This window comes from Phocoena phocoena, chromosome 15 (assembly GCF_963924675.1).
Source record: "Phocoena phocoena chromosome 15, mPhoPho1.1, whole genome shotgun sequence".
Taxonomy (NCBI): domain Eukaryota; kingdom Metazoa; phylum Chordata; class Mammalia; order Artiodactyla; family Phocoenidae; genus Phocoena; species Phocoena phocoena.
Window position 1 is genome coordinate 21,616,592 of NC_089233.1, and position 16,180 is coordinate 21,632,771.

General features: G+C 36.9%; 1 protein-coding gene across 1 annotated transcript in view; it reads right to left on the bottom strand.

Annotated features, from left to right (window-relative positions):
• Nucleotides 1–7,392: 7,392 nt before the first annotated feature.
• The window catches only part of MOSMO (modulator of smoothened), a 56,023-nt gene continuing 47,235 nt past the window's right edge, over nucleotides 7,393–16,180 (bottom strand). Inside the window, exons 2-3 of the mRNA XM_065893591.1 lie at nucleotides 12,180–12,392; nucleotides 7,393–7,577 (exon numbers count right to left, since the gene is read on the bottom strand). Of these exons, the coding sequence (XP_065749663.1) occupies nucleotides 7,393–7,577; nucleotides 12,180–12,392 (398 nt within the window). The remainder of the gene's footprint in view (nucleotides 7,578–12,179; nucleotides 12,393–16,180) is intronic.

Sequence of the window (16,180 nt, forward strand, 5' to 3'; positions counted from 1 at the left end):
GTGTTACTGTAAAAAAAAAATTCTTTTGTCCCAGTTTAGGGTCATGTTAACTTCCTTCTCCATAGTAGCACTTAGGACAAGAGAAAAAGTTACTGAGACTTCCCTGGTGGCACTGTGGCTAAGAATCCGCCTGCCAATTCAGGGGACACAGGTTTGATCCCTGGGCTGGGAAGAGCCCATGTGCCACGGAGCAACTAAGCCCATGCGCCACAACTACTGAGCTTGCGCGCCGCAACTACTGAAGCCCGCATGCCTAGAGCCCGTGCTCCGCAACAAGAGAAGCCACCGCAATGAGAAGCCGGTGCACCTCAACGAAGAGTAGCCCCCACTCGCCGCAACTAGAGAAGGCCCCCAACACAGCCCCCCCCCAAAAAAAGTTACTAATGACCCAGAAAGCAGAAATGAGGTAAAGTATTTGAGTGGTGTGTGTGACTGCAACACACAAGTCCATTTTGCTCTCACTAATTAATTAGCAAAATATGTAGAAGATGAGGTAGCAAAAAACTTTCTTAGATATGTGGATTATTTTTTTTCCCCTAGAGTGGATAGTGGAAGGGGTTTTTTTGGGTGGTTCTTCAACTGCATTTGTATTTAGCCATAGAAAACAAAGCAATGTAAAAGAAAGGTTTTTTTTTATTATTATTAAAGAAAATACTTGAATTGTCTTATACAACTAAATTAAGTATTTAAACAACATGAAAAGAGTACCAGAGCCAGGACACGGTATTTATTTTACTGACTTGCCCCAAGAGATAATAAATAGAGATTGATTTAATGGTGACCAAACACATTGAAAGTATCTAAAATGCGCCATAAGATGGCCAGTTGGGGATAACCACATCTAAAATGAGATCAAATCCTTGAGTCCGTTCCTTTTAGCAGAAATAATTAAAACCATCTTGGCAGAACCAAGTCTCTGCAAAACATACCAAATGTATGGATGGCTTCAAGAGAACGGAGAACCCACAAGCTTGAAGGAGCCTCCAGAGGGTTCTCTTCAGGATCCACAGGGTACTTGCATCATCCTGGTCCTTTGTATAAGTATCAATATTAGAGCGCTGTGAGTTTAGTAGTAAAGGGTCTTGAGTCCAGAGAAATCCTAAGGAGGTCAGCAAGACTGGCATATTATACAGTCAAATACTTACCAGTAAAATAACCACACTTACTTATAAAGGCTGATGATCTATACAAGCTTCTGCTTTCAGGAAAAATTTCACTGAAACAATCCTGGAAGACAGGTGACTGGGCCTTTCACATCTCCAGGAAATGTAGTTTCATAATTTTCCTTTATAACCTAGCCCCAAATTTAATCATGATAATTCATGTGTAAAGCACTGTGTCAGGTCTCTGGACTATGAGAAAGCCACGTTCCTTGAGTTCAAGAGTTTATGATCTAGTTATAGAGAAGTGTTTAATAACATCAGCAGCTAACACTCGGAGGCTTACTTTGTACCAAGAACTTTCCACACTTTATCTCATTTAAACCAACAATAACCCTATAAGGTAGGTACTATCAGGCCTGGTCTACAGATGAGAAAACCAAGGTGCACAGAGGTTAAGTGATTTATTAAGTGCTTTATTGTGGAACTGAGACTTGAAGCCAGGCAGTCGATTCCCCTCTAGTAAGTTCTGTTACAGAGGAACAAGCAAAAGAGAAACAAAGCACAAAAAATTAGATTATTTCAAATAGAGGAGGGATTAAAGAAACTGCAAGGGGGAGGTCATACAGGCACAGCTAAGACAGAGAGCGAGGGTAGTAAAAGAATGGAGAATAGGCTGATTTATCAGTAAAAAGCGAAAAGGGAGAATGATGGGAAGTAAGGCTGAGGAGACAGCCTGAAGCCAGCTCGTTAAGGGTTTTCAGTATTATGCTAAAGAAGTTTGGATTTCATTCTGTAGACTGCTGGCGTGACAGGAACTCGAATAACGAAGTGAAAAGTTTCTTTTGTGTCAAGATTACTTTGGCAGAAATGATCTGGATGAATTGAAGTAGATGGAGATTAGTTGAAGAAAGATTCGTTTAAGTGGCTATAGAATTTGAACAACTGTCCTAGGCCAAAAACTCTCCAAGGCCTATTTGTCAAAGACATTCTTTTCTACACTGAGTGTCCTGAGACCTAGTTATGTGACTCTGGGAAAGTCCATAAGCCTTTGAGTCCTTGATTTCTTCATCTGGAAAATGGAAACACTGAACATGCTTTTAGATTTCATCCAGCTCTGAAATTTTACAAGTCTCATGAAAAATTTCTTCTTGAAATTTAACCTTGGGTGGTCTTAGTCTTTAGAACTGGGGCTTCTTTGTAGAAACCTTAAATGTGCTTCAAAATATCATCCCAGCATTTTTTTTTTTCCTGCTGGGAAAAGAACCAAAATTCTAAAAAAATAATACAGCATTATGCTTTCTATCTTTAATACAATTTATAAATAACTACTTTTATTTTGTTGCCGGGTAACTGTGACCCAGAAGAGTTGACTTTGCATAAAAGGAACCCACAGTCCACTAGTCTTGGTGTTTTTCCTATAATCTTCTCATACAGTGGTTAGAAGGGAGTTGATGGAAGAGTAACTCAAAATAATTTTTTCACCCATGTTATTGTATTTAAAGATTGTCTGTTGCCATTTCCTACAGTATTACCAAAAAGAAGAAAAGTGTTTCCTTCTCCTCTCTTAGAAGTTCAGTATTTAGTCAACCATTACAATTTCCAGTGGACCTATTCATTAATGTTTATAGAAAAGAACTCTTCAAATACCTCTAATCTGTGTTATAAATCAGGGTAAGATTTGAATGGTGGAAAGGTAGGGTGGCCAACTAATCCCAGTGTGCCTGGAACTTTCTCAGTTACAGCACTGAAAGTCTCATGTCCCAGAAGAGCCCTGTCTCAGGCAAACCAGGATGGTTGGTCACCCTAAGAAGATGACGTTAAGGTCCAGAAGCCAAGAACACCCAAATCCTACCTTGTCTTCAACTCCCAACTCCACATGAGGCTCCTGCAGAGGCCACATAAAGGAGAAACAGCAGCAACGGGTAAATATAGTGTTTCATTTGATTACTGGTTATTATTAGGCTAGGTCACTCCTGATACTCCTAGAGAGAGTTACAGTAAAGCTGTGATGGAGCACACGGATAAGTCTAGAGACCAAAGGGTTCTCTATTGCTCCTTCAACCCGAATTTTAAAATCTTACAAGCCAAAAGGACTTTGGCCTGAAATAAAGTAAAAACAGAAGAATGAAGCAAAGATGAAAGGGCTTAGGTCGATGTGCAAGGAAAAAAGGAAAGAAAAATGAGAGCCTCGGCTCAGTACCTCTCTCCTGGTCCATGGAAACATGATGTAGAAGAGAGTGCCACATGTGTGTGGTCTCTTATTGCTGAGTGCCTCTTCTTATTGGTAAACATAGCCTAATCCATGTTCTGTGACATTAATAGCATCTCCTCCCGAAGGGGGAGCTAGGCGTGAGAGTGGAAGAAGAGAGGGGAGACATTCCCCTGGCAAAATGCTAACAACAAAACTAAACCAAGAGGCATGGAAGTGTCACTGTGTGAATATGTGAAACCTCTATAAGAAATTCATTTCTGAAATAAATTTTTAAATTCAAAGCTTATTTCAAAGTAATAGAAGCCTTTTTAGTTTCTTTAGTAGACAATTTATTTTGATAAACTTGCTCAATAACAAAAATACAAGTGAAGAAAATTATGTTCATTTTATACAGTTTGTATTAACAATTTGTTTTGAAACTATTAATCGAAAAATGTTATAACCAATTAGAAAACAATTCTTAATAAAGTTGGGGTAATATACAGGCCTTGATGACAAACTTTAAAATCTCTTGAGGTGATATAACTAATAAGTCCTATGCAGGGAATCCAACCTACACAGGTCACTTTTTTCCTTCATATATTTTTATCCTTCAAAAATTAGTTCTGAAAGACAGCTTACTGTTTTGAATTGTGAATGTAAATTCAATATTTTAAAGAAGATCAAAGTGGGTTGCTAAAACAGTTACTACAATCAGAGTAACTGTGGCTAGTAGTCTTTTAATAAAGACAAAATAAATGCAACATGTTCCTCCCATGAAGCCCACGATGCAAAATAATAGCTAGGAGTAGTATATTCAAAGTTAGTTTCCAATACTTTTTTAGGGTCATTCCTCTAAATCAATAGGTTGTATGTCACCAGGACTGTTCATTGTTTTACTTAAGAGATTAAACAGTGAATTCATAGAACATCAAGTGGGGATATCAAAGATTTAGGCAAAAGGGTAAAAACCAATGAAGTGTTTTGGTCATCTAGAACATTAAAAAGAAAAAAAAAAAAAAAAGAGCCATCCTTCAAAAACAAAACAAATGAAACGGAAAATAGGCTTATAAGAAGAGTCAGAAAAATTACATACACACATTAACAACATAGAACATGGATTACCTTTGGAAAGAATCATACTGAAATGTTTGCTTTTAATGAATTGAAGATTTTTCATGTTTACAGATGTTTAGGCATGTTCAATAGGAGCTTCCAAAACTTTCAAACTAATTGTCTTGTGCAAATAAAACCTATAAATATTTTTCAGCAGATTTTACAGTGATATTCTTAGGTATGAGAAGAATGCACACACTCTAAAAACAATGTAACAGACAAAAATTTGACAAATGATTGCACCATTAAACAGTGTTTTATATACAGTTTACAAGATATGATTTCCTGCTATAAATTAATACTGTACTATATAGTACTTATTATAGTGACCTTTTTAAATGCAACTGCTGAAGTTGTCTATCTGTTCACTTACAGGATTTATAGAATTTTATATGAATGAGTCCATTTCAATGTTTGGTCTGGAAGAGTACAAAGATTTGACTTCACATACTACTTGATGGGATGGTTTTAAGCCTGGGTTAGAGTGCTGACTGGTTAGAGGGAGTTTTCCCCTATCAGCCCGTAGTGCACTGGACCTCCAAGACAATGATGAAATTAAAGACAATTTCATGGTTTGTGTAATAGATACAAATAAAACCTTAAATTCTGCAATCTTATATGCAATACCACTGTAAGTGAAAGACGTAAACAGTGGGGAAATTCTTAGCAGCTGAGAAACTTTCTCTCCCCAATGCTCATGATCCAGTTAAAAATATTTTGAGAAACTATTTACAATAAAATTCAACTTTTGGAAGAGAAAAGCTCTTGGTCATATCATAAGTTAATTTGAACCATACTTTGCTAACCCTTTATTTCAGTGGTATAATGGTGACAACCAAAGCTTTCCTTCAAAGTGATCCATTTGACTGAGGTCCAATCAAATCGCAATGGGAACTGCCATCCCAAATGTCCACAGCACATGTCCAGTGGTATTCTTAGAACTGACTAGACATCGTAATACTTGGGGAAAATTAGTCTCCCTCAGGCATTTCCTAGAGGTTTCTTTGGACTCTGGGAAGGAAATGGGTGACACGCCCCCAGCACACTCAAGGAACTCACCCCAGTGGTGGTCTACCTCTTACCTGACTCCTGAGTGAGCTGAAACACTGGGGTTTTCTTCCACAATAAAATACTGCTGAATTAACAGTAAGATATATGAATGTCAAACAAGCCAGTGTGAAATACATCAGGCTCCTCCATTTCATACCTTGAATATCTGAGGAGGCAGCCCCATCTCTGAAGCAATCATTTAAAAAAACAATAAAACAGTGCATTCATTTCAGTTTGTGTTTAACAAGGTACCCTAACTCTTCTGATAGGAACATTTCGGTTGCCGTTGCCATGAAAGACTCCATTGCCATGAAAAACCCTCCTGCCCCACATTTCAAACAGAAGATTATCTATTGTGTTCACCTGGAAAAACAACTAAGCATTGACATAAAGACATGGAGATGTGGAGAAGAGAAATACTATATTTTTAAACTATCTGTGGGCTCAAGGGTTAGCTGCAATGCTTCTTTCTGGAAGAAATGTAAAGCTGTGGGTCTAGTACAGCCCTTTAAAGTAAATGCAAAAATGTTAGCTTTTAGCAAACAAAGGCATATAGCATTTAAAGAAAATACTGTATTGCTCAGGTTTTTGGTAAAGGAGATTATTAATAATGCTTAGATGAAAAGAAACATAAATTTAATTTTTATGGCAGAGTGAAGTTAGTGTTATAAATAGCCAAAATATTGTAAATTGATATTACTAGTGAATTTTGTATTTATGTAAAGTTGTGTGCTTAAACATATAAAATGCTTTATTAATGTAACAGAACGAGCCAGTAGAAAAAGAGAACCTCTGTACAACAGACAACAGTTGCCAATAATTTAAATAGTGTCAGATTCCCCAAATTATAAGGTTTGACATGATCTTACCTTCTACTATCATAAACAAATAAATTAACCCTACAAAGAATTTTAGCTTAACTTAAAATTGCACCTAGAAGGGTATGGGATTATTTGTACCTATTACAAAAACCTGTTAAAATCAAGGGCTGCTACAAAGAATGAGGTAAACTGAAGACTCTCTCCACTATGCAGCCTTCAGATAAATGGCTTTTTTTCTATTGAGTTCTAGGTTTGCACACCACAGTGTTTTGCTAGCAAAGCATTCAGAGTTCTCTTCCAGGAACTGTTTGCATGTGTGTGTATATAAATTTACACACACACATACGCACACACACATATATACACACTGTATACTGCATCAGCAAAATATATATATTATATATATATTTATATAAATATAAGGAAAATTTCCCCCACCCAACCCCCCGCCCCCCAACGACATGTTTCTTAGTGTTTGATTTTTTTTTTTTTTTTTTGTACACAGAGAATAGGGAATTTCAGAATTTTTACATACATTTTAGCAAACGAGTTTTGATCTATTGGCTTCTTGGTGCGGTAATGCAATGGCAATCCATTCTGGTGCCAAAGGCTCATACCATTACAAGGAAGCTGTGAACTCTAATTTCTTAGGAGGTGAGGCCAGCCCCACATGAACTTCTCTTGCATCCCTCTGGTCCGCCATGATTCATAAATACTTAGACTTATTTTTTCCTCCCTCAAATGAATCATTAGACGTTAAAAATGGAACCACAGAGTCACAAAGGGCCACGTGCTTTTCAGTATAAAGCATTCTCCTTCACTAGGTTGCTATCACAGTGCAGACCTGACTGCCTGAATATGCTCAGGAGATTTAGTCAATATTGTCTGTATTTGGTTATGGAAAAGGCTCTCCTTATTTTTTGTTTTTAAATCCAAAGTGCATAGTGAGAACAAATCAAAGCATTTTTTTTTCTTTTCGGCATCAGTTTCATCTAAGCATCTTCCTATGTGAGGACTACTCAGATGCCTTGCCTTTGTCCTCCCCACCCTCCAAAAATAAAAAAATAAAATAAAATTAAAAATAATAAGAGTCAAGCAATTCAGACATTCATCAGCCTGGTAAACAAACTTTGCCGGCAAATAGAAGTCCTACTATTGTAAAGAAAATTGATAAGACAAAAAGTACGTATGATGACCCAACTACTGTGTTGTTGGGTAATTTATATGGTTGACCTCCGACTTCATTGATGTAAAATCCTATTGGAAATATTAGGGCAGCCATACAGAAAAGGATCACTGTAAAACAAACCAGAACACAACATTAGTAACATGGTTTGGTGATTAAGAAAACAATGAAAATTTGGCACAAAGGAAGTTTATAAGAAGGGTTGTGGATTGATGACACGGTCAAATCTGTTACAATATGGATCACTTATCAAAAGATTTGTGTATACTACAGATCCCCAAAGCCTAACAATTAAGTACAGTAAAAGCTAGCTTAGCCTTTTACATAGTTTTGAATATCAGCATTAAGGAAGGCCTCCAAGCCTACTAAGTACTCGTATATACGATTCTTGACCATTTAAAGTAGTGACTAAGAAAAAAAAAAAAAAAAGTAGTGACTAAGGGCTCTAGCTAGTGTCAGACAGGGGCTAAGTTCCAGCTCTACTACTTACTAATGGTGTAATCTTAGGCTTCTGAAATTCTGAAAATGGGTAAGTATATAGTACAAGGATAAACAAAACAATGTCAAGTCCTTCGCACAGTGAGTGACAGGTTGATAGTAAGTGCTGAATAAATGCTGTATATTATTATTGTCCTAGCATTATTTTGCCAATTCTCTGCTCTCTCAGTTGGTATTAGTTATGAGGAATTGAGAAAAGGTGCATACAAATATAAATACTATTTATCTTACTCTGATTTAAAACCAGCTAGTGGAAAGAACCACAGGCTTCTGTGATGAGGAGCAAATTGTCAGACTGGTTATCTCTCATCACGGACAACGTTCCAAAAAAAAAAATCTCCCAGGTTTCTGACTACATAGTTTAAAGTGGGGGAGAGTGGGGAAATCTTTTGAATTTTGTATGCAAACAGAATGAAATATATTATTTGCTAAAATGCTTCTAGAAAGATATCAGAAAACCCAGTGTCTGGGCAGAAGTAATTCCACAGTTGGCTGTTTTAGGAAACCACGTGCCCCCCTGTGCTAACAAAGAAACACTCTTCTTAGGGAACACAAATTACCTATAGATAGGCTGGCGTTTCCAAGAAAATATTTTATGCTTTTTATTATTATTATTATTTTATGCTTTTTGAAAGCATGTTGGTCAAATGTTCATAGTCTTTCAAATTTCTTTGAAGGCAGAAACATGTCTTCAGTGTAATGTCATTCTATAGTCATTCCCAATATTAACTGAATGAGAAAACTTTTCTCAGTTAAACCCATCCCTAGCAATACTGACAGAGTCCTGGATAAATATACCAGCTGACACTTGTCCTAAATTATTTTTGTGTTACTCAGTCTACAAAATTTAATAGGAGAGTCCTGAAAAAGCCAATTAGGAATATTTCCTGGAAGGAAGCTCCAGAAATGCTGTAAAACGTAACATTTTCTTAAGTAGTACACTAGCTTAAGAAACACACCAGCACTCTCGTTTGCTTCGCACCATTTGGGTGGATTATTTTATATTAAGCAGACATAGAATCTGTTTCATTTTGGGCATATGACCACACCAAATAATGTTACATAAGCGGATTTAAATTCTTTTGGATACCTACTACAGAACAAATGAAAAATTCAGGTATTCAGTATTAGATCTTTCGGCCTTTCTGTTGCATAGTTAGCAATAAATAACTTTATTACTGCTGCCAGTGCCCGCTGATCTGTGGTATCTGTCACCAATCTCTAACGGTGCTTATGCCTTAATATGGTTTGGTAAGTAAAATGAAACCACAATCTAAATAGCTATAGACAATCTAATAAAAACAATGGGAAAACATTATTGCCTTAAAAACAATTTGTTCTTTAACGTGGATTAATCTCTAACCTCAAGAAACACTAAAATAATTTAGAAGTCCTTAAAAGATATGCAGATATTACTGTTGTTCATTCTGTTAATTGATGTGCCAACTTAATTCCTGTCCTTTCCTATTTTCTACTGTAAAATAAAAATCTATCTTTTATAAAGGAGTAATCATTTAATGACTATATTTAAAGCAGGGTTTAATATTTTACAAGTGTTAAACATTTTCCAAATTGGTGAGGAAAAGCTTAATCAAATTTTAAGGAAGCAATGAACTCCTAATTCTATCCAATATTTGTTTTTAATCCAAGGAATCGAGTTCTCTATCCTGGGGAGATGTAATGTTGGTGGGTGAGGTTTTTTTGTCTTTGTTTTCCTGTTTTTTGTGGGTTTTTTTAGGTATTGAGACCTGTGAAGTTACTTTAGATCTTAAAATACTGTTAATGTTGAAAATACATATCAACTTTTGACAATTAAGTTCTGGGTCCTAAATAAGTCTGTAAAGACATAACTTCATATCCTGTATAGCATAGATTTCTTGGTGGTGAAAGTCAATCAGGTGTACTGGTAGACAAGTAAATTAGGGTGGCAAAAGCAAGGACAAGGGTCAGACTTGAAGAAAAAGGCACAGCCTTGCCCCCACAGGTGAGCCCCCTCATGTGTGGCTCTCCTTTGAACATTTCCACTGTGTAAATCCATCAGAAAATGTTAGCTTATATTCTTACCAAACTATAGCTTAACTGGAATAGAAGTGCATAAAATAGAGATGAAGTACATTTTCAAAGACTGAATGGAAACACTAGGGGGAGCCCAATCCCTCTTATGACTACCACCCCAGTAAACTAGCTCTGGGAATGTAGCTCTATGCTTCCTTAGATGACATCAACACCAAGATATATTGCTGAACGAAAAAAACAAGATACAGAATAGTATAAATAGAATAAATATGTATTTATAGAACACTCACACATATACATATATGTTTCTATGCATAGAACACCACTGGTAGGAAACCCCAGAAACTGGTGAGAATGGTTGCTTCCAGGAAAGGAGTATCAGACGACTGGGTGACAGGGCCACAAATGAGATTTACTTTTCACTTGGTGACCCTTTCATAGGCTTTGAATTATGTATCATGCACATATTATTTTAAAAAGTTAAATTATTTAAAATGGAAAATAAAGGAAAAACATTCTGCATTTCAAGGTGGCTATATATTAAATATGTACTTAAATATTTCTCTTGAAGAGGAACGAAAAACAAGATAATCAAAGTTCTTTCCCTTTATTGGGTTATAAGAACCAATGGCTCATGTGAGCACCTTAATGCTTTTCTCTGACTGATATTACTTTGCTAAATAATATTTCAGATTTTTGGTATTCAGAGCACATGCACTCCCAAATTTCAACTAAATCCAGAAACTAAATCCTTCTTCTTTGATTTTATTTTACTCCTAAAGAGTGAATTCTAAAGAGTGGATAAGTAACTGTATCTGTGAGTAAAGATTCTCTTTAAATTCCCCATCAATACCCTTTAATTTAGTAGCTCTGTCTCTATAACTGCCTCTAGACCCTACTATTTAGAAAAGAACTGTCTCAGGAGGTCTGTTTGACCTCAAAAAAGATCAACTTGTTTCACATTTCTTAACAAGGATGGAGAAGCCTTTTTATGTCAACTGCAACTTGATCTAAATTTCAAAATTAAGGGAGAAACAGATACAAAAATAAAACAACAGATCCAGAAACATATACATTCTCTAAAGAGAGTTTCATAGAGAGATAGGGAGAAACAGAGACTCACGAACTAATATCCCTATCCTATGATCTTTAAGAATAAATTGAGTTTTAACATTAATAGGGATTATGCCTTAGCCCTGTAATACAAGTTCTACATGACAATATCAGGTGAAAGTAAGCTGTGTTGTAATATTCATTTTTTAAAAACTTAAGAAAACCTGAGATGATTATAAGACACTGAATTAGAAATTAAATCCCATAGTATTTGGCATAGGGATAGTTATCCTGTTCTTTAGAGCAGGGTTTCTCAACAGGGCCCTATTGCCATTTGGGGCCAGATTAGTCTTTGTTGTGGAGGGCTGTTCTGTGCATTTGTACACTGTTCAGCAGCACCCCTGGACCCTACTCACTACATGCCGGGAGCATCCCCTTAGTTGGGACAATCAAAAATGTTTCCAGACTTTGACAAATGTTCCCTGGGGGACAAACCTGCTTTAGAAAGAAGAAAGCAGAACTACAGAAATCTTCCCTTTGAGCATTTTTGTTGCTTTTGGCTTGGGAAAAGCCTGCGTTGTGCTCTGAAATTAAACCAGTTTTGCAAAGTACAAGAGAATGTGTAATATATAAGTATTATCACACCCTTGGGCATAGCTTAAATGGCATCAGAGATGTTGAGAAACGATTATTAAATAACCAAATGTGTTGATTTTTCAATGGTCACACCACAGCTTATGGTAGAAACTCAAATCAATGATATTAAAAAGCAAATCACCACCTTAAACTAATTTGTATTTCTGTATATTTTCTTCTAGATTTATCTTTATTTGACAGACGATACCAATACCTTTAAGAAGAGGAAGACTCAGGTTAGTGGTAGCTCTGAGTCACAGACCTGGAACACTTAGGTCACAATGTGAGCAAAAATAAAATTCATTAAAATAGCACGTTATACAAAGCAATTAAGGTTTGGATGTCCTGGTCTTATGGTGAGAATTCGGAAGAGCTGATGGGACCGCGTAGAGTCTATCTGATGGCCGTATGCAAGTGGTGCCCTTTGATGATTAGAGAGTCCTTATTACTGAGTCTTGATTCCAGGGTGAGTGCCTTCTAGACAAATTTAGTTAGCACAGGTTACTTACTTCCAGTGAATGCTATCCATCGAGCATATTTTGTGGCTTCTCTTCGCCAGTGGGAAGCCACCAGCAAACCACATGTGACAGTCAATGAAATGATTCCCATGATGATAAAAAACAGTGTGGTGACCCACTCTGGGGGAAGCCGAGGTGGGATGCATGTCCGGTCTCGTCCATGGATTGTTTGACACTGTCGCACAAGGCCCACAGTGAGTGCTCCTGGAGAGATGCAAAACGTGGGAGTATTTTAGTGGGTTTGGCACACCCAGGGAATTGTCCCTACCAAAACCCCTTTAGTCCTTTTCTCTCTGAGTGGGTCATTCAAGCACTGAATTCCACTGAGTCCTATTCTTCAGTATCCTGCAGTAGTCCACTATGTAGTAATACTTTGTTTAAGGTACAAAGTGAACTTAAAAAAAAAAAAAAAAAACAACCTCACAAGTCATAGAAGGCAATTCATTCAGTCATTTATTAAATACTTTTCTCGGTACTTGTGTCTGGCACTGTTCTAGGCTCCAGGAAAATAACAGTGAACAAGAGATGAGGTTCCCGCTCTTGCTGAGATTACCATACTAGCAAAAAGAATTGGAACTTTTCTATTCCAGATCCAAGACTCAAATGTATATGATTTTATTTTGGCTGAGGAGAAACACACGTTTTAAAAATTTGAAGGCAAACTTGAAATATGTCTAAGTGTAATACATAAATAAAATTAAATAATGGATTAAATACTGGAACTAATATTATTTTATTAAACTTACAAGGTCTAAGAAAAGTTCAATATAAGTACTTTTCCACTAAATCCAAGAAAATGCTGGAAAAACTAGTAGGTTCACCCCATTTGGTAAGTCAACAATTTTTGTACAATGTACAAGTACTCACAGTGCCAAATCATTACTAGTATGCTTCAGCAGAAAAGCATAAAGGCATCGGTGCTAATTTTTAAAGTGCCCCCTCTTCCATTTAAATAAATGAAAGTGGTTTTTGTAAAACATCAACTGCTATTTTTAAACAAACATGTTCTCATGTCAAACCCAGGGAACCTCTCTAGCAAATTTGGGGTGAATTAATTTACAGAAACCTAGATAAGGAAGATGAAAGAATTATTATTTTATCCTTTTCCCCAGTAAGAAGAACAACTAAAATGTCACTTTTGAGTAAAAGTTGCTTGCTTCCCCCTTTAAGGGCAACTGCAAATGGGAAAACAGCTGCCAAAAATACAAGAAAAGAAATTTCTGGAGCCACTGAAAACAACAGATTTCTGCATCTTTTATTGGTCTTATTTTCTCATTATGAACAACTACAACAAAAAGACATTAACCTCAAAATCATAGCACCTGCCATGAACAAGTGCCTTTTTTGAGGACAGTAAGTAAAATTCCCAGAGGCATTTTGGGAAGCTGCCCTTGGTGGGAGAAGACAGACCAGGGCTGAACCTGTACATACAGATGTATATGTGGGTAGGTGGGGCTGTTGGAGGGAGGGGTTTTTCCTGCAACATGCCTTTGCCATTCGTACATTTGTAGAAATAAGCAATGTATTCAAAGAAAATGAAGAGAAAAATCAGTTCTGCTCTCAGAATTGAGTTGTGGTCTTTTTTCCTCTAATGCTAACTCTGACTATAACTTTTCAAAAGAGTGGAAGACGATAACGCAAACAAGTTGTACCTTTTTCTCTCAAATAATCTAATAATTAGGTCCTTCTTGTGATCTCCGCATAGGTGCAAACAGCATTATAATTACAGGATCATCGCCAGCAAGATGGAGGCAGATGAGGGGCGGGAGAGGGATAGAAAGTGAGCAAACTGTCACAGTAAGTAATGCCACCCTATCCCTCCTCCGAGCTGCTGTTTGGAGTGGAGTGATTCCACAGGCCAGAGAAGTAAATCAGTTCAAAGTTTTTGACAGTTACTAACATTTTTAGTTTCATGGTGATTGCTTGAAACCAGAAAAGGGACAACAATAGGGGTGAGTAGGTACCAGGGAGTTGCATAATTGTTCTTAAAATGAAACATTAAAAAGTTTCCTTGAAAAGAAAACTTGAGGGAGAGGGCGTGTCTTATTATGATAAGGCATTTTATGGTAATTTTGGAAATAAAGAAGGCATTCACAGCAGTGCTCAAGCTCTTCTAACAGGAAACCACTCCTGATCATTCAGCAAAAATCTTCTAACAAATTACCCTCTGTAGTCACTATCTCATTTATAAAAGCTATCAGTACAGTGAGAATAGACAACAGGCAATGAAAGACCCTCTGGCAAAATTCAATATTATGGATTCTGATTATAGTAACAATTCTCTTCACAAATTTAAAATACAAAGAAACTTTCATTGGTAACTCTATAAATAGCTAGTGGACTGAGATTTACTTTTTTTTTTTTTTAAATAAATTTATTTATTTATTTTTGGCTGCGTTGGGTCTTCGTTGCTGCACACAGGCTTTCTCTAGTTGCGGAGAGCCGGGGCTACTCTTTGTTGCGGTGTGCGGGCTTCTCATTGAGGTGGCTCCTCTTGTTGTGGAGCACGGGCTCTAGGAGCATGGGCTCAGTAGTTGTGGCTCGCGGGCTCTAGAGCACAGGCTCAGTAGTTGTGGCGCATGGGCTTAGTTGCTCCGTGGCATGTGGGATCTTCCAGGACCGGGGCTCGAACCCGTGTCCCCTGTACTGGCAGGTGGATTCTTAACTACTGCGCCACCAGGGAAGTCCTGAGATTTACATTTGAGAATTATTTTTTGCTGGCAAATATTTGAAGTTGTAGGTTCAATAAACCATAACTAAAACATTTCTCTTTCAAAATATTTTGAGTATCCTTATGTTGCCTCGTTTACTTTCCATTTATGGACATGGCAAGGAGGGCTCAAATTTAACTTCCTGTGCCTATAGGTTGTAAAGCTTTCTGAGTAGGATTGCTTTTTCCTCCTCTCCTGGCTGGCACAGCACACCAAGTGAATACAAAGAGAACAAGTAAGAAAATGAAAATTATACCTATACTTTCTACAAATCAATGGAAATAACCTGACAGATGTTCCGCTGTAAAAGAAGAGTTATGCGTCTGTATTTACGAAAGTCCTTATCACCACAAATCAAGACCAAATATTCAACAGCTACATTCTGGAAGAAAAGAAAGCTAATGCTAACTAACAAGAAGGTGTACTGTATATAAGCAAATCAATTCATAAATATTTTATTGAGTGTCTCTTATATGCTCACATTTTTGTAGTGGTCTGAGATTACAAAACTAATACTGTCACACTTTCAGTGAAAATAGAGTTTTCTTAAATTATGCAAAGGCTAGTGCAAACAGTGGTTGGTCAACATTGTCACTAAAATTCATTTTCTTAAGATTGTACGCCAATATAATTTATATCACAATTACATATTTTCCATAAGCTGTCTGGGTGTAGGGATCTGCAAGGGTAACTGTGCTGCTACCATTGAATCTTGTACATTCAGGTAACTGTTAGTACCCAAACTTTCACCAGGTCTTTAAATTTCATCTTTTACCTCAAAGAATTATCTCCTGCCTGTAGATTCAAATCCATCACTTACATTGACTAGCCAAGATCTTTTACATCCTCCAAATTCTCTGAACACATTTAGACTGTATCACATAATCGTGCACTTGATTTTAAGGTAACTTCTTTTAACCCCAAACAGAAAATGAGCTTTCCAGGAGGGAACTGAACCTTCTGCTTCATTGGAAACCCTCAGAATGGCCTGCAGCAGTGGGCACAAAGCAGGAATTAATAAACATCTGGTGAACTTAATAAATTAAAAACAAGCTAAATTTAAAAATCATGCTGCATTAACGAGGTTCTCCTATGGAACTGTCTCAGTTTGATTTGTTGAAGCACACTAAATTAAGCATAAATTCAGCCATTCACTAATTTTTGTTTTATCCAACAGGTCTTTTGCCTCCTGAAGGGGCCTGTAATTCCATTTTCCAAATAGCCAATCCATCTTTACCCTGCAGCTGTTTCCTAGGTAATCAGTCTAGCCAAATAAAAACT